Genomic DNA, 25,236 nt, shown 5'->3' with positions numbered 1-25,236 from the left:
CAGACCCCTCAGTGAAACAAAGTTTGGTAGAGGTCCATGGTATAAAAAGTTGGGAACCCCTGCTTTACAGAATGTCCTGTGGTGTTTGAAATTTCTTCCCTGGGAAACAAATTCTGACTGTCTATCCTTTCCAAATGTTTTTGGAGTAAAGTAAAGAACAAAAGCTGTGTGATTTTTAAGACCTTTAGAAGGTATTTGATAAGTAACGACAGAGGTATTATTAAACAAAATCAGAGTGCTCAACATTGGTATTAATGTGTTAGTTAAGCCCATCACTCCTGCTGGGGCATAGGCCACCGATAGCAACTTGCCAGAGTCTTCTGTCTGGTCCAGTTCTTCAAGTTGCCCCAGTTCCCAGGTGTTGTCCATCTTCTTGGAATTCTTCAAGGAAAAAATCCCTCCTCTGCCAGGAATGAGGTCTTTGGAGTTTCTGTTGCCATTTTTGTAGTGCTGGGTCTTTATGGTGAAAACTCGCTGGTCTCCTTGGCTATGTACGTCTAGGGAAGACACACTCCGTCCCGCCAAACCCGTGAGATTGAGACGACTCTCCCACCCAAACCCCGGTTTGTGTGGATGCTGTGTCATTTGCTACTCTGTTACAACTCAGTGCCAAGAAATAACAGACAGCACACAGCATACGATTAAAGGAATTGTATTTATGAATCTTACTTCACTGAAGGATTAGTAAAGAAAAGAAAGAAAGGAAAAAACAGAAAGGGCGGATTCTAATTAAACAGTCAAATGTGCACACGTTGGAGCTCATCTTGAACTTCTCTGTCACTCGCGCTGGGCCCTCACTCTGCTTGGAAGCACACAGCTCCTTCCAAACGTCATTCACGATCCATCTCGAACAAACGGGTCTCCCACCGGATTGTATCCTACGACCGGTTCTTCTCTGATCATCTCCTGCTGAACGAAAGCCCCAAGACCAACTTTGGTGTCTCTCACCAAAAAAATCTTCCCCCCAGCCCCCCCCACCCCCCGCAGTTCCAATATCCTAATTGGATGGCACATATTCCTCATTATCTCTTTCTTCAGCAATAACCCGAACAGACTGAAAGCAGAACAGACTTCTCTTACAGAACTGCTAAATGAAATGCCTACAACATAATAGTAGAGGTGTGAGCTAGGGCATTACACTCCTCCCCCACCCCATCACAAATGTCCTCATGACTTTGAAATATTTTGTCATCCCATCATTAATAACACTCCTTTTGAAGGAATTTTGTGATGTCAAAACCGCCAATCCATTTGTAAATGGTAGTGACATATCTTACTAGAGGGATAGTCGTAACACTCATTTCCCCCAGTGCTACATAGGCCAGCCTATCTGGGGGTCTCCTGACTCTTTGAGACCTCCTTATCCCACTTCTTCAGTTTCAGACATTCCTTGGGATACATCTGGTCTACATGGTGAGGCCTCCCCCTGTCTATCTCTTGTGCCTTCCAGGAACTGGGGTCCCTCTGCCTCCGCTTCACTCCCAGTTACCTTAGAGCCCAGATCCCCTTCATGGACCACTGTAAGCCTGACTGTTAGTCCCCCCCACTCACCTGCCTCAGTGTGAGAAGGGTTGGGAATCTCTTCCTCAATTAGTGGGGAGTTAGTGAAAGGCACATCCCCATTTCCTCATCCTCTGTCCGTATCCCATTCAGGAGTGGGGGCCAGTCTAACCTCTCCCGCTGCTGGTCCTTCAGTCTCTCCAAGTCACCGCAGAGTCCTCTTACTCGGTGCAGGCTCTGGATCAACATGTACCTCTTGTCCCAAAGGTTCCAATAGAGGATCTTGACAGGCCCATTCCCATCCTCTGGTTTCACCCGGAAAACTGGTACACTTGGCACCTGACTCTCCACTACATAGGACGAGGCTGCCCAGCGGCCAGCCAACTTATCTATCCCAAAGTTATTTATGAGGACTCAGTCTCCAGGCATGAGTTGGGAGAACCTAATCTTTTGATCATAGCTCCTCTTATTTCCTTGATTCTGCTTGGTAGCCAAGACCTCAGTTAATTCGTAAGCCTTTTTCAGCTCCCTTTTCATATCAGACACATACTTCAGATAAGTCTTCAGTGGTAGATCTTCCTTGCCGTTCACAAAACAGAGGTCAATGAGCAACTTTGCCTCTTGCCCACACATCAGATAATATGGCGTGTACCCAGTAGCTTCATTCTGTGTACAGTTATAGCAGTGGATCATATGTCCAATGTGTTGACTCCACTTGTTTCTTTTTACTGATCTCCAAGGTTCTGAGCATGTCTAGCAAGGTCCAATTGAACCTCTTGGGCTGGGGATCACCCTGCAGGTGATAAGGCGCAGTCCTCGACTTCGTGACTCCAAGCATGCTCAGTAGCTCATGTATGAGCCTTCTCTCGAAATCCTGTCCCTGATCACTATGTATCCACCTGGAGAAGCCATAATAAATGAAGTACTTCTCCCAAAGCACTTTGGCCATAATGGATGCCTCTGATCCTTGGTAGGGAAAGCTTGCATATATCTGTTGTAATGATCTGTAATGACCAAGACATTTGCCGTGTTGCTGGCATTCACCTTTATTGACAGGAAATCCATACACAGCAGGTCAAGTGGCCCCACACTCTGCACGTGCCCTCGTAGGTAGCGTCTTCCTTTGTATGCATCCAATGCATGACTTGCAGTACTCTTCGACCTCCGGCTTCATGCGGGGCCAATAGATCTGATCTTTGAAAAATCCATAGGTCTTGTCAGCCCTCAGATGGCCTGAAACATCATGAAGTGATTTCAACACAATCCACTGATATTTCTCAGGCAGAATGAGCTGGGAACGCTGAGGCTGGTCTGGAGACGACGTGACCCGGTATAGGATCCGGTTCCTCAACTCCAATCTGGGCCATTCTGGACACTGCACAGTGTTTCATCTTGTCTGCTTGGACCATGTCCCCGCAACTGCTGACCAAGCAGAACCAATGCTCGGGTCATCTCGCTGAGCGGCTGACACTTCCCTAGGACTCAATTCCGGCAACTGCTTTGTCCCCAGAGCAGTCAGGTTGCAATAAGCCTGTTGAATGGCGTCATCTTCCAAATGATCTACCGCTCGATTCTGTCCTTGCCTTTCCTCTGCCTTCCCCGTGGATGGAAAACTGGAACATGGCTTTCATTCCAGGGGCAGCAACAATCTCCCACTCTCCGTCCCAATCCAGTCCTTCATGTGCATGTCAGCACAATGCTCCAACTCCAACGGCTGGTACTTCAGTCTGAAATCACAGGCAGACAATGCCGCCAACTACTGATGGCCTGTGGCATCCAATTTTGCTGAGGTTAGGATATAAGTTAATCAGCTATTGTCCGTCCCCACCTTGAACTTGGCACCATATAGATAGTCACTTAGCTTATCCATCACAGCCCATTTGAATGCCAATTTATGTGTGGGGTAGTTTCGCTCAGAGGGTGACAGACTCTGGCTGACACATGCAACAGGTCTCAATCCTGTGCCCTGATCCTGATACAGAACACCCTTAAGCCCTCTCTGCTGGCACCTGTGTGCAACACATGCGGCAATCGGGGGGTCTGTAAAAGCCAGCACCGGTGCTTTCGTCAGCAGCTCCTTCAGCAACTGAAAGGCCTCTTCACATTTCACTCTAAAGGTCTCCGGAAGGCTAAGATAATCTTTACCATCCTCTCCTTTTATCCTCTCTCTCTTTCCCAAGGGAGAGTAACCACACAGAAGCTGATTTAAAGGGTGACTCAGTTTACAGTAGTCCTTCACAAACCTCCGATAGAACCCACAGAATCCAAGGAATGAGTGTAAGGTCCTCACAGTCTGGGGCCTTGACCATGTGGTCACCGCCTCTGACTTAGACAGATCGTAACTACTCCATATTGTGAGACTATGTGCCCAACGTAATTGACGGATGTCTTGCAGAACTGGCACTCGTCCAGGGAAAATTTTAACCCTTCAGTTTTTAGGCAGCCCAGCACCTTCAGTAGCCTTGCTTCATGTTCCTTCAAGGTAGACCCGAACACCATGAGATCATCCAGGCACACCAATACATCAAGCAAGTTCATACCCCCCCCATTCTTTCGTGACACGCTGGAAAGTTACTGGAGCTCCTGATGTGCCCTAAGGCATCCTTTCAAACTGGAAGAATCCCAGTGAACATGTGAATGCTATCTTCTCTTTGTCAGCCTCACTCATGGGGATCTGATTAAAGGAATTATATTTATGAATCTTACTTAACTAAAGGATTAGTAAAGAAAAGAAAGAAAAAAAAAACAAAAAGGGCCCATTATAATTAAACAGTCAAATGTGCACAAGTCGGACCACATTATGAACATTCTGTCACTCACAGGTTGGGCCCTCGGTCTGCATGGAAGCACACACCACCTTCTGAGCGTTGCTCGTAATCCATCTCGAACCACTGGGTCGTATCCTGCAACCAGTTCATCCAGTGTTTTCTCTCTCCCTCTCACGCTGAACAAAAGATCCACAACCAACCTTAGTGTCCTTCCCCAAAAAAACCTCCCCACAGTTCCACCATCCTAATTGTATGGCACACGTTCCTCATCATCCCTTATCTTCAACAATAACCCAAACAGGCTGAAAGCAGAACAGACTGCTAAATGAAATACCTACAGCTTAATAGTAGAAATGTGAACCAGGGCATTACTATGGGATGGTATTGCAAGTCCCAAGCCTAACCATACTCCTTTTGCATCCGACTTGCTACCAAGATTTAATTAATGTGTTGGCATGAATTAATTTTTTGTGTCAAAAAAGGATTAAGCAAATAAATAAATTAATTATTTTTGGCTTGGGAAGCAATGTATTATTCTCTAAGTGGAATTAAACTCACACAAAATGCTGGAGGAACTCAGCAGGCCAAATAGCATCTATGGAAACGATTTACATTTCGAATCAAGACCCTTCATCAGGACTGGAAAAAAAATGAGGATTCAAAGTAAGGAGGTTTGTGGAGGAGGGGAGGAAGAAACACAAGGTGATAGGTGAAACCGGGTGGGGTTAGAAGGAGTGAAGTAAAGAGCTGGGAAGTTGGCTGGTGAAAGAGATACAGGACTAGAGAAGGGGGAATGTGATAGAAGAAGACAGAAGGCCATGGAAGAAAGAAAAGGGGGAGGAGCACCAGAGGGAATTGACGGGCAGGTAGAGAGATGAGGTGAGAGAGAGGGAAAAAGGAATGGCTCACCTGGAAGGATTGATTGGGGCCCTAAATGGTAGTGAGAGAGGAGGTGTAGGGGCGGGTGTAGCTCTTGTTCCGCTTGTAAGGATAAGTGCCAGGAGGGAGGTTAGTGGGGAGGGACAAATGAACAAGCAATTGCATAGATCTCTGCGGAAAGCAGAAAGTTGGGGGGGGGGGAGGGAGGGAAAGATGTGCTTGGTGGTGGGATCCTGCTGGAGATGGTGGAAGTTACGGAGAACAATATGCTGGAGGTGGAGGCTGGTGGGGTGGTGGGAGGATGAGGTGAGGGCAGACGCGTGAAATGGAAGAGATGTGGTTGAGGACAGCTTTGATGGTGGAGGAAAGGAAGCCCCTTTCTTTGATGGAGGAGGATATCTCCTTAGTTTTCCCAGTTTCGCCTTGTGGATTTTCCTCCCCTCTCTGCACTTTCTTACTCTGACTCCTCATCTTTTTTTCCAGTCCTGATGAAGGGTCTCAGCCCGAAATGTTGACTTTACTCTTTTCCATAGATGCTGCCTGGCCTGCTGAGTTCTTCCAGCATTTTGCATGTGTTGCTCAGATTTCCAGAATCTGCAGATTTTCTCTTGTTTGCGATTGGACCATTTTCTTAATGATTGATTCAGCATTTTTCCTTCTGTGGAAGTTTGGCTAATTGTTCTTTAGTCCTCAGTTTTTATTCTAAGGGAGTCTCTGGGACCCCTACTATCTGTGAAATTTTGGAATATGACAACTAGTACAGCCTCTGCCTACATGGCCATTACCTACAAAATCCTGGGATGCAAGTCATTGGGTTTTGAGAATTTAATAACCTGTTAAATCCCATTAAATTCTTCAATACTTTTATACTTTTTAAATAATAATGCTAATGTCAGGGAGATATTCTGTGTCCTCTGTGAAGCTGCAATTACTTTAATTATAGATCAGTTAGCTTGACCTCAGTGGTTGGGAAGATGTTAGAGCCAATTGTTAAGGATGAGGTGATGGAGTACGTGGTGACACAGGACAAGATAGTACAAAGTCAGCATGGTTTCCTTCAGAGAAAATCCTGCCTGTCAAACCTATTGGAATTCTTTGAGGAGATTACAAGTAGGATAGATAAAGCGGATGCGGTGGATGTTGTATATTTGGACTTTCAGAAGGCCTTTGACAAGATGCCACACATGAAGCTGCTTACAAAGTTAAGAGCCCATAGTATTACAAGAAAGTTACTAACATGGTTAGATCATTGGCTGATCGGTAGGAGGCAGCGAATGGGAATAATAGGATCCTTTTCTGGTTGGCTGCCTCTAGTGGTATTCTGCAGAGGTCGGTGTTGGGACCACTTCTTTCTATGCTGTATAAAAATGATTTAGATGATGGAATAGATGGCTTTGTTGCCAAGTTTACAGATGATATGAGGATTGGTGAAAGGGCAGGTAGTGTTGAGGAAACAGGTAAGATGGAGAAGGACTTAGATTAGGAGAATAGGCAAGAAAGTGGCAAATGAAATACAATGTTGGAAAATGCATGGTCATGCACATTGGTCATAGAAATAAAAGTGCGGACTATTTTCTAAACATGGATAAAATCCTGGAATCAGAGATGCAGAGGGACTTGGGAGTCCTTGTGCAGAACACCCTGAAGGTTAACTTGCAGGTTGAGTCAGTGATGAGGAAGGCAAGTGCCATGTTAATATTCATTTCAAGAGTTCTAGAATACAAGAGCAGGGTTGTGATGTTGAGGCTTTATAAGGCATTGGTGAGGCCTCACCTGGAGTATTGTGAACAATTTTGGGCCCCTCGTCTTAGAAAAGATGTGCTGGGATTGGAGAGGGTCCCGAGGAGGTTCACAAGGTTGATTCCAGGAATGAAAAGGTTATCATACGAGGAACTTTTGATGGCTGTGGATCTGTACTCGCTGTAATTCAGAAGGATGAGGGGGGATCTCATTGAAACCTTGTGAATGTTGAATGGCCAAGACAGAGTAGATGTGGAAAGGATGTTTCCTATGGTGGGAGAGTCTAGGACTAAAGGGCACAGCCTTAGGATAAATTGGTGCCCTTTCAAAACAGAGATGTGGAGAAATTCTTTTGTGGAATTTGTTGCCATGTGCAGCTGTGGAGGCCAAGTCACTGGATGTATTTAAGGCAGAGATTGATAGGTTCTTTATTGGGCATGGCATCAAAGGTTTCGAGGAGAAGACTGGTAACTGGGGTTGAAGAGGAGATTTTTTTAAAAAAAGATCAGCCATGATTGAATGGCAGAGCAGACGACCTAATTCTGCTCCTGTGTCTTATGGTCTTAATTTCTCTGCTGTTGCCTTATTTCCTGATAGAAATTGATTTAAGAGGTCCACATTACCTAATCTTTTTTATTACATACTGTATTTGTAGAAGCCCTTGCTTTTGATTTTCTTGCAAGATTTGAATTTTACTTTCACTCTCCTTATTAATGCCTTTGTCCTGAAAGGCTTTTTTTTTGCCAATGTTAATGTCTTATCCTTCAATCTATTACAATCTTTAGTTTCTCTTGATGACCACAGCTGGCTATTCCTGTTGCTTCACTTTTTCTTGAAGGAATGTATATTACTTGAAACTATTCTTGAAATGACAGTCCTTTTCCGCATTCATACCTTTTACTCATAATTTCCCAATCTGCCACAGGCAACTCGTGCCTCATACCTTAGTGGTTTGCTTAATTCAGATTTAAGCCCCCAGTTTCAGATTTATTTTAATATTCTGTGCCAATAGCAGCCTGTATTAATCATGCATTCATCATTATTGGAAGGAGATGACAGAAAATATGGGGAAATAAAATTAAGTCTCCAAAGCATGGTTATAAAAAAACAACTTGGGAGAAGATGACAAGGCAGAAGGGTCTGCTTGCAGCTCTACTACACAAAATTTGATTCTGTAGTCCTGGTGAAGTAAATGAGCACTTAATGTATGGGGACTTAATGACTTCATTATGGATGAGCAGACAAAGTCTTAGAGAGTTCGCAACAAAAAATGACAAAGTTAAAAGTTGATGTGAAGAAAATGAGCATTGAGAACCTTGGATAAAATGCCAGGAGTGTTGGCTGTACATCAAGGACTGTGACTCTGGTAATATAGATGATTATTCTTGGGTTGAATGAAGGGTTCAGAGAAATTAAGGTAATGAAGGTGCAGATCACTGTTTCTGAAGCAGGAATATGTAAGATGAAGAGAGCTGATTTGATAATGGAGTGCCGATGAAGAAAATGTAGGATTCATTATTATGCAGTGAACTCATTCCAGAAGGAATAAAATAAATGTAATCAGAGCTATTGTCTCCCGCACTGTCACTGACCTCATTGACTCTGGGGATCTCCTATCTACTGCCATCAACCTCATAGTTCCCTTGCCCTGCACCTCCTGTTTCTACCTCCTACCTAAGATCCACAAACCTGACTGTCCAGGTAGACCCATTGTTTCTGCCTGCATCTGCCCCACTGAACTCATGTCTCATACCTCGACTCTATTTTATCCCCCTTAGTTCAGTCCCTTCCTGCCTACATCTGTGACACCACACATGCTCTGGATCTCTTCAATGAATTTAATTTCCATGGCCTCGATGGATCGTCTAATTTTAACTATGGATGTCCAGTCCCTATACACTTCTATACACCTCAGGGGGGCCTTAAAGCTCTCAGCTTCTTTCTGGACAACAGGCCCAAACAGTTTCCCTCCACCACCACTCTCTTCCATCTGGAAAAACTGGTCCTCACTCTTAACAATTTCTCCTTCGGCTCCTCCCACTTCCTTCAAACCCAAGGTGTAGCCATGGGCACTCACATGGGTCCCATCTATACCTGCCTTTTCGTTGGTTATGTGGAAAAGTCAGTGTTCCTAGCCTACACTGGCATTGCTCCCCTACTCTTCCTATGCTACATTGATGACTGTATTGATGCTGCTTCCTGCATCCTTGCTGAACTTGTCAATTTCATCACCTTAACCTCCAGCTTCCACCCTGCCTTCAAATTTGCCTGGTTCATTTCTGACAACTCTCTACCCTTTCTCAATCTCTCTATCTATCTCTGGAGACAGTCTGTCTGGTGTTGTCTTTTATAAACTCACTGACTGTCACACCTACCTGGACTATACCTCTTCCCACCCTATCATTTCTAAAAATGCCATCCCCTTTTCTCAGTTCCTCCGTCTCCGCCACATCTGTTCTTAGGATGAGGCTTTTCATTCCAGAACTAATGAGATGTTCTCCTCCTCCAAAGAAAGTTGCTTCCTTCCTCTGCCGTCAACGTTGCCTTCACCCACTTCTCTTCCATTTCATGCTTATCTGGACATGCCCCATCACACCAGGGATAGGGTTCCTCTTGTCCTCACCTACCACCCCATAAGCCTCCACATCCAGCACATAATTCTCTGGAGCTTCCGTCATCTCCAATGTGACCCCAACACCAAGCACATCTTTCCCTCACTTTTTCTCTCCCCTCCCCCATTACCTCCCCACTTCCTGCTTTCCGCAGGGATTACTCCCTACGTGACTCCCTTGTCCACTCATCCTTCCCCACTGATCTCCCTTGTGGTACTTATCCTTGCATTGGGACAAGTGCCACACCTACATCTACACCTCTTCCTGACTACTTTCAGTCCAAACAGTCCTTCCACTTCACCTGTGAGTCTGAGGTCATCATCCGGTGCTCCCAGTGTCACCTTCTGTATATCAGAGAGACCTGACATAGATTGGGAGACTGCTTCATCGAGCACCTTCGCTCTCTTCACCTCAAAAAGTGGGATTTCCCAGTGGTCACCCATTTCAATTCTACTTCCTATTCCCGTTCTGATGTCTCCACCCAGGGCCTCTTTTACTGCCATGAAGATGCCACACTTAGGTTGGAAGAACAGCACCTTATATTCTGTCTAAGTAGCCTCTGACTTGATATATGAACATTGATTTTGTTTCTGTCTCACATTTTCTTTTCTTACTTTCCCATCTCCTCCCTCTGGTGCTCCTCCCTCTTCTCTTTCTTCCATGGACGTCTGTCCCTATCAGATTCCCCTTTCTCCAGTGTCTACTTCCTCCCCTCCCCCCACTTTCTTACTCTGACTTTTCTTTCCAGTCATGAAGAGGGGTCTTGGCCCGAAACTTCAACTGTTTACTCTTTTCCATAGATGCTGCCTGAGTTCCTCCAGCCTTTTGTGTGTGTTGCTTTGGATTTCCAGCATCTGCAGATTTTCTTGTGTTTGAAATATAATCAGAATCTATTCCACTGTGGACAGCAATGGAAACTGAGGACAGTGGTCAATGATAATCTGAGTAATTCAGGATAGACCGGACTCTGGACTCTGCTGCTAGAAGTTTTTAGCAGAGAATAAAGTAAAAAAAATGGTTGAAGTTAATTAATTTAAAATAGCTAACTAGTTTAAAGTTTATCCCAAAGCTCAGTAACTCTCATTGTGCACACATAAAGTGAATGGAAGCATAATAATAATGGGAATACTTATTGGTTACTCCAATATTTAAATAATTTCATTTTAAGTTGTGTTTGAAGCATAAAATTCATAGGAAATATAATAGAGTAGTTAAATCTGTATGTTTTTTTAAGATGATTGTCTTTGTAACAGCTTACACACAGTGTTTTCTGTTAGCCCTGCAAGCCTGCCTTCAATCCAATTGAAGCAAGTGCAAGGCCCTTTAGCTTTCCTGCTTCAGTTTGCTCCTGCACCTTGTTTTGATCTTAGTATTGCTTTAAATTGTGTCATTTTGCTATGCGTCTGTAGACTTGTTTTGTGGATTGTGCATTGAGCTTTTTACCTTTTTATGTTCTATGAACTTCTTTCAGTGACTCTGGTGGTGCAGTTTCAATGACAACCTGACTGAACCTCCTCTGTGGGAGTCTTTAATGTGCATTGTGATGTCATGCAATTATCTAGCAGTAAAGGAGATAACTTCTACACAACCTCCCTGTGCAGTCAGCTGCAGACTGTTGCATCACTGCCAGATCAGGAATCCAACCAGTTTATTCACATTGTTTTCAACTCAGAAATGTTGAATTATCCCCACAGTTCAATTAATAGACTAGGAGCATTTTGAATCTGTACATCTTGGCTACACCCGAATAGTGTCACTGAGCACAATTGTAACCTGAAACCTTTTGTCATCATTCCTTTTAAAGTTTTACATTCTAAGCAAATGATTCTATAGATTCTGTTGTATATAAAACAACTATTTAGTAGTTTAATTGCTGGTATATTTATGCATGAAAAAGTTGCCTTCTATAAATCCATGGTGTAATGAAGCTACAGTGAATTTATATTTTGTGTTTCATTAATATGCAGATAACTTTCAACCAGAATTGGGGTTACTTTGTGGTACAAAAAAAGATTGGGGCCACAGATAGAGCAGTCTAATCCATATTTTTGACACGAGCCACTCTTGCCTCAACAAAAAAAAATGTGAGCTTAATGGTTTTCTGATCCACTTTCTTAATATATGTATGTAATTCGGCAAAGAGTTTAGAGAATTCAAGTAGAGTTAAAATTATGATTGAGTGATGTTATCACACCTAGACTGGCAAAATTAAAAGAACATCCCTGCTGTCTTCAGGGGCTACTTTCACTGTGCCTTAGAACAACAACTTGCAATTCAAACCAAAGCATGTCTATAGGGCGTTACCTGTCTGATTTTTACCCCTCTTCCTGCCAAGAAGATAGGTTAAAAGTTGAGCCTGTAATGTCAAAGATATTAATTTTTTTCAATTTGTCACTTTACATTGCAGAAGTCTCCAGCAGCTTGTTTCTTGAATACATTGTGGAATTATTTCAGCATTATCTGAAAGTTTAGTCCATGAATGTATGTAGTAATTAACAACCCTAAAATTAGTTCATTTTTTTTCCAAAAAATGTGAACAGTAGCTCCAGTCCTGTTGAAATTTTAATATTGGTATAATATTCTAAATTCATTTTTATTTCAGCATTGCTCATGAAGTATGTCAGAGAGACAAGAAATTTTATGGATGCTGGAAATGAACAACATACACAAAATGCTAGAGGAACTCTGCAGATAAGACAATATCTTTGGAGGGAAATGAAAAGTCTATATTTCAAACTGAGATCTTCCCCCTTCCCACATTATTCTGGTTCTGCCCCCTTCCTTTCCAGGCTTGATGAAGGGTGCCATCCTGAAATGTCTGTCGAATGATCATTTCTCTCCATAGATGCTGCCTGACCTGTTGAGTCCCTGCAGTATTTTGTCTATGTTGCTCATAAACTATGCGTTGTCCAGCTGCAGTGCTTGCACATCTGTTGAATTTTCATTGACCACCAACCTGTCTGTTTGGATACCTTGTCCAGCTCGTTGTCCTAGTTATAGAGAGACGCAGCACTGAAGCATTAAGCATTCATTTTTATTCTCATCCTACATTAACCTATTTTATTCCCCCTCCCCAATCTCCCTACGAATTCTATTACACATTCACTAACTAGGGTCAGCTTACTATCCCACGCACCTTTCTAATGCAGGAGAAACTCTTGAGTTTCTGGAGAAAACCCATGTGGTCACGGGGTGAGCATGTAACATACACATTGACAGCACCAGGGGTCAGGATTAAACCTGAATAGGCTGCAGCTCCACTAACTGCACCATCTAGTGCAATAGAGGAGAAAAAACTACTTGCAGTTATGAAATACTTTTATGATGTGTAAATAGCATATCATAGGCATGTAACCAGGGTAAGGTAATTCTGAGACAAAGATGCCATATTAGTGCGTGGGGGAAAAAAGCAGGGGAGGAGGAAGTTTAAATTCAGGTCAGAAAGAGTACAAAGTGTACTTGGCTGCAATTGTAGAACAGTAATCTCTGCTGTACCAGTCTGCTACCTTCAAGCAAAATTCCATTCTTCTCCATTTTAATGCAAAGTCACTGAACTGAAACATCATACATTTGTCTCTTCATGGATGGCCCATTTTTTTTCTAGTGCTTTGTGTTACTTATGATTATGAGGACACGCAGTCCCCTTTTATTGTCATTTAGTAATGCATGCATTAAGAAATGATAAAAATGTTTTTCCAGAATGATGTCACGAAAATACATGACAAACCGACTTAAAAACTAACAAAAACCACATAATTATAACATACAGATACAACAGTGCAAAGCAATACCGCAATTTGATAAGAACAGACCATGGCACAGTAAAAGTCTCAAAGTCTCTCGAAAGTCCCATCATCTCACACAGATGGTGAACCTCCAGCGCCGCCAACTTGCCGATGCAGAATCCCGGAAGCATCCGACCACAGTCCGACTCTGAATCCGTCCGAAAAACTCCAAGCCTCCGACCACCTATTTGACACCGAGCACCGAACACCATCTCTGCCGAGCGCTTCGACCCCGGCCCCGGTAACAGGCGATACACAAAGCAGAGGATTTGGGGCCTTCGTCTCCGGAGATTCTTGATCGCACAGTAGCAGCGGCAGCGAAGCAGGCATTTCAGAAGTTTCTCCAGATGTTCCTTTGCGCTTCACGGCTGTCCCCATCAAATCCGGATTGTGCACGGCACCCCTAGTTACACATATCGATATTCATTTGGAATGGCCGCGCGCGCTGCGTCGCGCCGCCATCTTCTCCTCCCTCCTTGCTACTAATGTTGGTTGCCAAAATGGCACATTGCATTTTTCTGGTAAGCAAATTCAATTTTCTGTTAAGCAAACTTAATTTTCCATAGACTTGCTCAGGTGATCTAATAAATATTTTAAAAATGTTTTATAACAGAAAAAATATGTGTGTCCACGAAGAAATAAAATGTTTTTGCAGTGATTCGGGATCTACCTTGGAACTTGCTGAGTCACGGTGAATCACAATAATGTTCTTTAGTGACTTGGATACACAAACTGCAGATGTTGGATTCTGGAAAACAAAACAAACTGCTGGGGGAACTCAACAGGTTGAACAGCATCTATGGCGTGAGCTGGAGTGGGAGAACAGAGTGTGAAAGGAATTGTGAATGTTCCAAGTTAAAACCATGTATCATTACAGAGAATGCAGTGGGAAGATCATTTACGAGGGGTGATTGATAAGTTCATGGCCTGAGGTAGAAGGAGTCAATTTTAGAAAACCTAGCATATTTATTTTTCAACATAGTCCCCTCCTACATTTACACACTTAGTCCAGCGGTCGTGGAGCATACGGATCCCTTCCTTGTAGAAGTCAGCATCTTGGACCTCCAGAAAATGGCCCACAGCAGGGTGATTGATAGGTTTGTGGCCTAAGGTAGAAGGAGATGAGTTATTAACTTCAAACTTTCTGCATAATCATTCAAGGAGTTGAACTGCACGTGCATGTAACGAGAGCTGTATAACTCATCTCCTTCTCCCTGTGTATTGGTGAGACCCAACGTAGATTGGGAGTCTGCTCTGTCCGCCAGAAAAAGAGTGATGTCCGAGTGGCATCCCTTTATAATTCTACTTCCCATTCCCATTCGGATATGGCAGTCAATGTTTTCCTCTACTGCCACGATAGGCCATATTCGGGCTGGAGAAACGACACCTTCTATTGGTCTGGGTAGCCTTCAGCCTGATGGCATGAGCATCAATTTCTCAAACTTGCAGTAACTACACCCCCTCCTCACTGTCACCATTTCCCATTCCCATTTCCTCCTCTCCCCTTATCTCCTTCTCTCCCCTTATCTCCTTACCTGCCCATCACCTTCTGGTGCTCCTCCCCCTTCTCTTTCATGACCTTCTGTCCTCTCCTATCAGATTCCCACTTCTCCAGCCTTTTATCTCTTCCACTGATCAACTTCCCAGCTTTTTACTTCACCCCTTCCCCTCTCCCGGTTTCACCTATCACCTACCACCTTGTACTTCTTCCCCCCCCTCCCCTCCCCCACCACCTTACTCTGATTTCTCATCGTTTTTTCTCCAGTCCTGATGAAGGGTCTCGGCCCGAAATGTCGACTGTTAATTAATTTCCATAAATGCTGCCTGGCCTGCTGGGTTCTTCCAGCATTTTGGGTGTGTTACTGCAGTAAAATTTGAGCAATGTTTATTTGTCTTGAGGCATATTAAATAGCACTCCAGTATGTTGCTGTTTGAATAGTGGTAAATGATTGGGCGGGAAGTGAGGGATACCGGGGGCGGGCTGCATGCGGCAGGGGAAGGCAGGAGATGGGGGCTGAGGTAAAATGCATCAGCCATGATGAAAAGGTGGAGCAGACTCGATTGGCCAAATAGACTAATTCTGCTCCTATATCTTATGGTCTTGTAAGATAATCAAGCTAAAGGAAGTGGAACCAAAATGTTAATAATGTTGTGCAAAAACAAACTGCTGGAAGATTTCAGTGGGTGGGGCAGTGTCTATAGAGGAAATTGGACGGTTGATGTTCATATCATAATTTCTAATTCTCAGGCCATTTTTTGCTTCCACCTATCTGTTCCCAGCCTTTTACTCTACTTACATTCTATCCTCCACTTGCCTGTCACCTCCCCTCAACCAGGTCCACATATTGCATTTCTGCTCCTGCTACACCCCTTCCCCTCACCTTTTTATACCCGCTACCTCACCTCTACTCTTCCAAATAAAGTGTTTCAATCCCCAACATCAAGTCTTTTTCCCTCTTCAGAGGGTGCCTGACATGTTGAGTTTCTCCAGTAGTGTTCTTTGCCAATTTCAGCATCTTGCAGTCTCTTGTGTCTCCATCTTAATAATGTTATTTATAATCATTGCATTATTTGCCATTATGACATTTACATAGCCACAGGCGATAAAGCAACAATTTGTAAATGTAGATTTATTTTCTGTAGGAGGTAAAACTATCTCGTCATGTGGCTATGCAGATAGACAACAGAGCTGTATTAACAACCTTTGTAGAATGTGTAAATCTGTGGATTCATTGATAAAGAATGAACTTCATCCAAATGCAATAGAAAGTCAATACTTTGCTGATGCTTGTTGGAATCTTGCGGTAAGTAAATTCGCAGTTGTTATTTGCTCTGACAATAAATACATGGTGGATTATTTGCACTGGAACAACATATTACAGGGCATCAACTCTTCTTCCCTGTCCGTCACCTTTTTTCCCTTCGGAACCCCATTTAATTTAGCTTTCTGTGTTGGTCTGCTTCAGGCATTAAACTTTAGTTGGTAATGTATTCCACAAACAGTTTCTGAGAATTCTTTGTTTTCCTCACGTTCCTATTGATAATTATCCTTTTAAGTTAATTAGCATTTTCAGCTAACCAATTTAATGTTTATTTTGTATCTGACAGTTTAGACAGTTTTGAAATGGATTTTACATTGTGCAAGTTTTCACTAAAGGTTTTTCTTACTGTATTTAGGAGAAGAGGCACAGTTATTGCGGTTGTCACTAATGCAGTTGTTTAACAACAAAGCACTTGAAATCCATAGAGATTATGTTAACAGGTAGGTAACTGTGTTGCTTAATTTGGTTGATTATTCCAGGCTAATTCTGAATACTTGATCCACATTCTTAAATTTAGTAACAATTTCAATAACCTTTTGCAAGCCTGCAGTCTGATACTTGCAACAATGCTCTTAAATCACAAATGGCCTTTCATCAAGTAGAGATGTTTACTGATGACTGCACAATATTAGATTTCATTCATAACTCGGCAGCAAATGAAGTAACCTGTTTCTTTTTGTATAAAGCAAAACTTAGACAGTATTTTTGTAATCACTGCTGTGATTGGATCCTGTGCATTTGGCTTTTGTCATCACATCACTGGAATGAGCAAAAATGAGGTTGATAAGCATATTTAACTTGGCTTTGACCCTAACTCCTTTCAACTTGGAATGATCTGTCATTTTGTAAAGTATCAATTTCCCCTATTCTCTTCTGGAGGCTGGCCATTGTGCTAAGATATGTGGAGTGTGAAGGAGTTTGTCATCACTTCATTACTGAGGCACCCCTCTTTCCCTTCTCAGCTTAATGAAATTAATTCCCAGTAATATATCCTGGAATGCAAACAGATAGGGAAGGTTATTTTATTTGGTATAAATTTTGAGCTGCAAGATAGGTTTTCAAAAATTTTGTCAGCACAGATGTTAGAATGGAAACATCATTTTTAATGACTTAAATCAGGATCCTTGATTCTATAGGAAATTTGGCATACTGTTGCTGCACCCAGTTTTGCTAATTATGAATGTTCTGCAAGAGTCACTGATGCTAGTGACATCTCAGAAAAAAGACTTTCATTATGTGCAATGTCTTCATTGGTTTTAAATATCAAAGAAAAGGAGGCTGATTTTTTTTTTTAAAAGAATTCAGACATGCCCAAATAATTGGGCTTCTGGTATCACTACCACATTCTTCTTGGGCTTTTACAAGAGTCGTTATTTCATTTGTGAGAAGCTAAATTCTCAAGTTTTAAGAGAACAACAGTAGAAAATAATCGCTGCATATGAAAAGGCCACCTAACTAATTTTAACAAAAGTTACAAGCTGAGCAATAATGAAGGCAAGCATAAATAGGTGGAATTATGTTCTGGAATAAGGAGATGGCAAAGAAGTTAATCACCTTGTTTGGAGAGTATGATGCTTTGAGGATTATCACAGATGCCCAAGCTGTTCACAGTCTACATCAGGGGTTCCTACCTTTTTTTAATGCCATGGACCAATACCATTAAGTAAGAGATCCATGGACCCCAGGATGGGAACCTCTGGTCTACAAATGAAGGAACTGTGCATAATCTATCCAAGCTGCAGATCCAGAAATTTGTGAGTAGTGAGTCTTTTTAATTGTTTGTCAAAGAGGGCATCTTTACTGAGTATATTTAAGATAATTTCTCAAAATTCTTTGACTCCCTGAGAGATCAATATGTGGAAAGTTATACTTAAAGATGACGATTGTTTCTAATCTTACTGAATGACAGAGCTGGCTTGAGGGGATAGGTAGATTGCTTCTGCTGCTGTTTCTGTCTTTCACATTCTTATGCTGATTTGTGGCCTCAGTGTCCCAGTGCATTATGTGGCTAATGAAGTACATTTTCAAAGAAGTTATTATTTGTAGTCTTTGCTATAATTCATTCCAGTTGATGTCTACACAAGACCTATTCAAAAAAAAAAATTGAAACAATGGACTCTGGTTGAAGGAGAAATACTGTACACAAAATTGATTTATAAATTTTCACTTATGGGATCATTTTATAATAATGAAAGAAGTTTTTTTTAACTCAACATAAAGTCACCACCCCTCATAAAGCAGCTCTCTCATTACTGGCCTAGATTAAATCTGCAACTGGAAGGATTCACTTGGTTTAAAGAGCTTTGATGTTTCATCTTTTGTAAGATGAATGAATAAACTTATCCTTCTTGGAAGTTGAAATACACCTTGATATTTCTGGTTTTTTAAAAAAAGGATCTGAAACTTTCCTTTTGAAAACTTACTGTTTCTTATACAAGTACATAGCTGTTCTTTCTGACTGCAGTTTTTGCTTACCAGATTTATTGCCTTTTCCCCAAAGTAGTTTTCTATGTATTCATGTGGAAAGTGTTATTCTTGAAGTAAGCATTCCAAACAAAATTAGCCTGAAGAGCATTCACCAGACAGTGTACTTGTTACATAATGCAGTTCGGATCTCCTGTTAGGCATATTAGAATCTTCGGGGAGGTTCATCACTCCAGGGAGTTGTATAAGTGACTTTTTATTTCTGGTGTTCTAAAAGTATATTTTTATCTATAGTCAGCAAATTTAAAAAACATAGAGGAAAAAATAAACATCAACCAAAACCATCTGTAATTCACGTTGGTAAACCAATGTGAAAGGGTTGAAGTATTGAGTTCAATAATCTTAGATGTGAAATTCTTAAATTTAATTTCATGTTGGATTTTGTATTGTGGAATTTAATGAATTGTATGTAGTATCGTTTGTTAAATCTTTCAACTTGGAGTTTTGTTTTGAAATGCGTATTTTCCTAAATGATATTCCAAAATGTATCTTTTAAAATACATTTGCTTTGTTTAGAGTATGTACAAGGAATTTGAAGGACCTTGAACAATGGTAAGAGTGCATATCTATTTCTGAGTAACCTAACATTTATTTGATTAATAGTCTTTCTCTATATCCATGAGGAAAATGTATTCTTTGGAGGATGCATTCCAAACAAAATGATAAGCTGATTTTCTTTTTATACTTTTCAAATCCACACCCCAGCTATTGCTGGGAGGCCTGTATATAAGAGTCCTTTTACCCTTGCAGCTTCTAAACTCAACTCACAAGGTTTCAACATCTTCTGATCCTATGTCACACCTTTCTAATGATTTTATGCCATTCTTTACCAGAAGAATGTCACCCTCCGCCCCACCCCATCTACCTTCCTAATCCTCTAATACAACGTGTAACCTTGGACATTCAGCTCCCAAATACAGGCATCCTTCAGCCACAGCTCAGTGATGGCCACATCATACCTGACAAACTGTAAGAGCGCAACAAGATCATCCTCCTTATTTACTCCATGCACTGAGTTAGAACACTTTGAGTACTGTATTTGCTACCTATTTTCATTCTGCATCCCTAATGCACTGATACTCACCCTGCTGGCTGCAATATTGTCCTATCATTTGCCTGCCCTTCCTGACAGTCTGACTGCATGCTATCTTTGCTTTTTTACCATCCATCCTATCCTGAGTCCCTTCACTGTGGTTCCCACCGCCCCCCCCGCCAAATTAGTTTAAACCCTCCCCAACAGCTCTAACAAACCTGACCATGAGAATATTGTTTCCCCTTGGTTCAGGTGCAACCCATCCCTTTTGTACAGGTCATACCTCTCCCAGAAGAGATCCCAATGATCCAAGAACCTGAAGCCCTGTCCCCTGCACCAGCTTCTCAGCCGCAGATTCATCTGCCAGATCATCCTGTTCCTACCCTCACTGGTGCGTGGCACTGGCAGCAATTCAGAACTTACTACCTGGGAGGTCCTGCTTCTCAGCTTTCTACCTATCCCTCTAAATTCTCTCTTCAGGACCTCTTTGCTTTTCCTTCCTCTGTCACTGATACCAATATGTACCAAGACATCTGGCTGCTCCCCCTCCCCTCCAAAATGCTGTGGATGTGTTCCAAGACATCCCTGACCCAGGCACCTGGGAGGCAACATACCATCTGGGTGTCCTGTTCATGTCCACAGAATCTCCTGTCTGTTCCTCTGACTATTGAGTCCTCTAACACCACCACTCCCTTTTTCTCCCTCTTTCCCTTCTGCATCATGGACCTATGCTCAGTGCCAGTAACCCAGTCTCCATGTCATTCCCCTGGGAGGTCATCCCCCACAACAGTATCCAAAATGGTAAACTTATTATTGAGGGGAATGGCCTCATGGGTGTTCTGCGCTAACTGCTTCTTCACATTTCCGTTCTTCCTGACAGTCACCCAGCTATTCACCTCCTGCAACTTAGGGGTGACTACTTCCCCGTAACTCTGATCTCCTCGCTCTCCCGTAGAAGCCGAAGGTCATCCAGCTGCTGCTTCAGATCCCGAACCCGGTCTTCAAGGAGCTGCAGCCCGATGCACTCCACCCAGATGTAGTTCCCTGGGAGACTCTGGGTCTCCCAGGACTCCAACATCCGGTATGAAGAACACACCACAGCCATTTACTACACTAGGTACAGTAAGAGGGAGAGAAAAAGGAACCTTAACAGAAGCTTACTCAGGAGCAATGCCTCTTCGGAGCTGAAGCTTCCTTTGAGACAAAGCCTTGCACTCCCACCCTCACACAGGCCCACTCCCAACAATGGCCACTCCGTTTGTCCTTTCTGTACTTTTATTTACTCCTCTCTGTGCTGCTCCTGCCTTTGATTGGGCCGACGGAGTGACGCTGAATGCCTGAGAAGCTCTTCTTTTTAAAAAAAAAGTGCTGCCGAGCTGTGACCTGTGATTTACCCTTATGATTTATAATTTTTTTCCCCAAAAAGCCTATTGGTGGGAGTGAACAAGGAGATAGAATTGGAGGAAGTGGGAGCTCTTAGAAGCTTTTTGGAGAAAGTCAAAGATGGATGCGTTGCTGTTGTAGTTTCAAATAGCATGGAAGAACATGTAATAATCCCTATCCCAAAAGAGACAGTTGGAAAACGTAAGCCTGCATCCTGGGGTGTGGGGATTTACAGGAAGTGGCTGTAGGAGCCATTGATTGATGTTTTACAAAGCTCACAGAGTTCTTGAAAGGTACCAACAGAGTGGAAGCAATATTTTTAGAAGCAAAAATGACCCCTTTGTCCAAAGGAGGGAGACAAAAGCTAAACCTATTAGTTTAACCGCAAACAACAGGAATTCTGCAGATGCTGGAAATTCAAGCAACACACATCAAAGTTGCTGGTGAACGCAGCAGGCCAGGCAGCATCTGTAGGAAGAGGTGCAGTCGACATTTCAGGCCGAGACCCTTCGTCAGGGCTAACTGAAGGAAGAGTGAGTAAGGGATATGAAAGTTGGAGGGGGAGATCCAAAATGATAGGAGAAGACAGGAGGGGGGAGGGATAGAGCCAAGAGCTGGACAGGTGATAAGCAAAAGGGGATACGAGAGGATCATGGGACAGGAGGTCCGGGAAGAAAGACAAGGGGGGGGGAACCCAGAGGATGGGCAAGAGGTATATTCAGAGGGACAGAGGGAGAAAAAGGAGAGTGAGAGAAAGAATGTGTGCATAAAAATAAGTAACAGATGGGGTACGAGGGGGAGGTGGGGCCTTAGCGGAAGTTAGAGAAGTCGATGTTCATGCCATCAGGTTGGAGGCTACCCAGACGGAATATAAGATGTTGTTCCTCCAACCTGAGTGTGGCTTCATCTTTACAGTAGAGGAGGCCGTGGATAGACATGTCAGAATGGGATGTGCTTTCTCTGGTGGACAGAGCGTAGATGTTCAGCAAAGTGGTCTCCCAGTCTGCGTCAGGCTTCAGCAAAGCGGTCTCCCAGTTTAACATCTACTATAGAATAGTTTAATGTAATCGAATTAAGCCAATGTTGTTTTGTGAAGGATAAATCCTGTTTGACAAATTTGCTAGAGTCCTTTTGAGGATGTGATAAGCAGTGCCGATAGACAGGAGCCTATAAGTGTAGTGTTTTTTGGATTAACAGAAGGCATTTGGCAAGTCTGGTGCATAAGCCCCCGTAATACTGGCAGGTTACAAATGGTGGTGTGCCGATGTTCTCATTTGTTTTCAATTATTTAATGACCAGGCAGAGGGAATAGAATACAAGACATCCAAATTTGCCCATTACAAATGTGGTAAAATAGCATGTTGCATTAAGGATATATTGACCTTGTCACAGGATATGGATAGGTTGAGTTAGTAGACAAAAACTTGGCAAGTGGAACTTAATGAGGGAAAATGAGATTGTGCCTGTTAGTAAAAGGAATGAAAACGCAGGCTTGTCTAAATGGAGAAAATGAGTGTTGTACATGTAGTGGTAGTTAATAGTGTTATTCCTACGGCTCTCAGTTAGCCACTCCCACATGGGAGGAGTTCACATACTGTACAAGTATGGGGGATCAATAAAATTCAGGAAAATCCTGCCTGCTGACATCCTGGTGTGCTCTGCCCTATCCTGCAAACACGGCAGTACAGAGGCGTTTTGGTGGTCCTGTGCATAAATCATAAAGTTACCAAGCAAGTGCATCGAATAGTTGTGATGGCAAATGACTCATTGACTTTTATTGCAAGGGGATTAGAGTCTAGAAGTAAGAGGTATCGCTACAGTTGTACAGGGTATTGATGAGGCCATATCTGGATTACTGTGCACCTTTATCTAAGGAAGGATATAACCGTATTTGATGTTCTGTAAGAGTTTCACTGTACTAATTCTTGGGAGAAAGGGTTGCCCCAGAATAAAGAAATTGGATCTGTATTTTTTCAAATCTAGAAACATGAAGGATGGTCTTGTGGAAATATAGATAATCATGAAGCATGACAGAATATATGTGGAGATCTTTCCAGCAGTGGGAATGTTACCAAATAAGGGGCAAGTCATTTGAAACTCAGGTGTGGACAATTTTCTCACAGAGGGCGATGAATCTTTAGTATTTTCTATGCCAGAAGGTGGATCACTGGAGGTGCATAAAGAAGAGAAACGTTTGATAGATTGGGAAGTCCTAAGATATGGGAAGCTGGTACAGAAGGCGAGTTGAGGCCTTGGGCTGATAACCCACGATCAGATTGAATGTTAGACAGGCATGAAGGACCAAGTATCTTAGTCCTGCTATTTGTTGATGTTTTTGTGTTTATCTACAAAGTGCACTGCTTTGATTGCTTTGACATTGCTTCCTAAACCTGTAACCTATGACATCCACAAGGAAGGAAAAAAAATGGCACTAAGTTCTCCTTCAAGCCATGTGGCTATTTTGACATGGAATTCATCGCCATTCCTTTATTGCTTCATCACAGTCCTGGAGCTCTCTGCTTACTTTCAGCATTTGCAAATACTCTTGCTTCAGTGACTTAATATCATTTTGTCAAAGCTGTTGGGTATGGAATGTTGGGTGGAATGTAGGCATGACTCAAAACATTCTTCAAAATATTACATGTCCCAACAACTAACTGGAATTTTTTTTTAAATTCTGATCTTTTTAACTCATGTTATTGGCTTTAGCTTATGACTTTTCATCACTGAACTCACCAAAGTAAGTAAACTTACTGCACTCGTGGCTTCAAGATTGTCACAATTAAATCACATCTTTGGTGCTGTATCTTAGTTTTCTCTTACTTCCTTTTAACTATTTCTTGACAACTCTTTAATCAACCTGGTGAGTATTCTGTTTTATGCAGCCTTGATGCAGTTTTTAAAATGTGGAGCTCAGTATTACTTTAGTATTGCCTGTATTTTGTAACCTTTCACTCTCTTCAAACTTCCTTCTTTTCCTCTGGGCCTATCTACAAGCTGGAGTATGCCATTAAATGATCCTTGTGGCCCATTATACACTCTGTATACCAGAGGCATTAATTAACGAAAGCTGTATAAAATGATGAACGCATCTGCCATAAACAGTAGCTGGGCTTAAGTTAAAGCAGCAGGATGTGGAATGGAATTCAGTGAGGTCAGTGAATTCACATCTAGGGCAATGGAAAATTATGATCCAGGTTAAGGGAGGAAAACAACAAAGGTAGTTGATTAGGTGTCATGACTGATTACATTAAAACTTGTTCAAGGATTTTCAATACTTTGATCTTAGAAGGGATAGTGGACTGTCTCTAGTTTCGTTATTTCATATGCATTAAAAATACTGTTATTCTTGCTCAATTCAAATGCACAAATGCAGTGAATGTAGGTTGTTACCCTGGTTTGCATGTTATTTCTTCACGGTAATCTTTTTACTGCCTGCTATAATTGAGTTTTATTCCATCAGCAGAGAGCCGGTTGCGATTTACGGAATGTTCAAACGACTGGCTACGGAACTTGTACTAGGAATTTTTCTAAACATTGATGCAGAGGAATCTGCAGCATTCTTCAAACAGATTACGGAGCTTTCAACACAGCACTGGCATGGTAAGTCTTCAATTCAAATTTCAAAGTTTACAGTATGTTTATTATTGAAGTATGTATGCTGTATACAACCTTGAGATTTGCCTCCTTATAGGCAGCCACAAAACAAAGAAATCCATTTTTTAAAAAAAAAGTCATCTGTCAAACACACCATGCAGAAAAAAAATCATGAAAACAATAAAAGTAAGCGCATAAGCAAATATGCACAGGAAGAGGCTACACCTAAATGAAATCAAAGTTGCAGAATGCTCCAACATAGAAGCATTATGAAAAGAATAGAAGTATTATGCCCCACCTCCCCCTCGTACCCTATCCATTATTTATTTATATACACTCATTCTTTTTCTCTCTGTCACTATACCCCTTGCCCATCCTCTGGGTTTCCCCCCCCCCACCTCCCCCTTTTCTTTCTCCCCGGACCTCCTGTCCCATGATCCTCTCATATCCCTTTTGCCAATCACCTGTCCAGCTCTTGGCTCCATCCCTCCCCCTCCTGTCTTCTCCTATCATTTTGGATCTCCCCCTCCCCCTCCCACTTTCAAATCTCTTACTAACTCTTCCTTCAGTTAGTCCTGACGAAGGGTCTCGGCCCGAAACGTGGACTGTACCTCTTCCTAGAGATGCTGCCTG

General features: G+C 42.4%; 1 protein-coding gene across 6 annotated transcripts in view; it reads left to right on the top strand.

Annotated features, from left to right (window-relative positions):
- LOC140211431 (uncharacterized) overlaps positions 1 to 25,236 on the top strand; it is a 119,094-nt gene that overhangs the window by 32,275 nt on the left and 61,583 nt on the right. For all 6 annotated transcript variants that reach the window (XM_072281131.1, XM_072281134.1, XM_072281132.1 and 3 more), the window contains 3 exons: positions 16,462 to 16,546; positions 19,107 to 19,142; positions 24,470 to 24,609. In XM_072281131.1, coding sequence (XP_072137232.1) covers positions 16,462 to 16,546; positions 19,107 to 19,142; positions 24,470 to 24,609 — 261 coding nt within the window. The remainder of the gene's footprint in view (positions 1 to 16,461; positions 16,547 to 19,106; positions 19,143 to 24,469; positions 24,610 to 25,236) is intronic.

This window comes from Mobula birostris, chromosome 17 (genome assembly GCF_030028105.1).
Source record: "Mobula birostris isolate sMobBir1 chromosome 17, sMobBir1.hap1, whole genome shotgun sequence".
NCBI classification, from domain to species: Eukaryota; Metazoa; Chordata; class Chondrichthyes; order Myliobatiformes; family Myliobatidae; genus Mobula; species Mobula birostris.
This window is presented reverse-complemented; position numbering and strand designations above follow the sequence as displayed.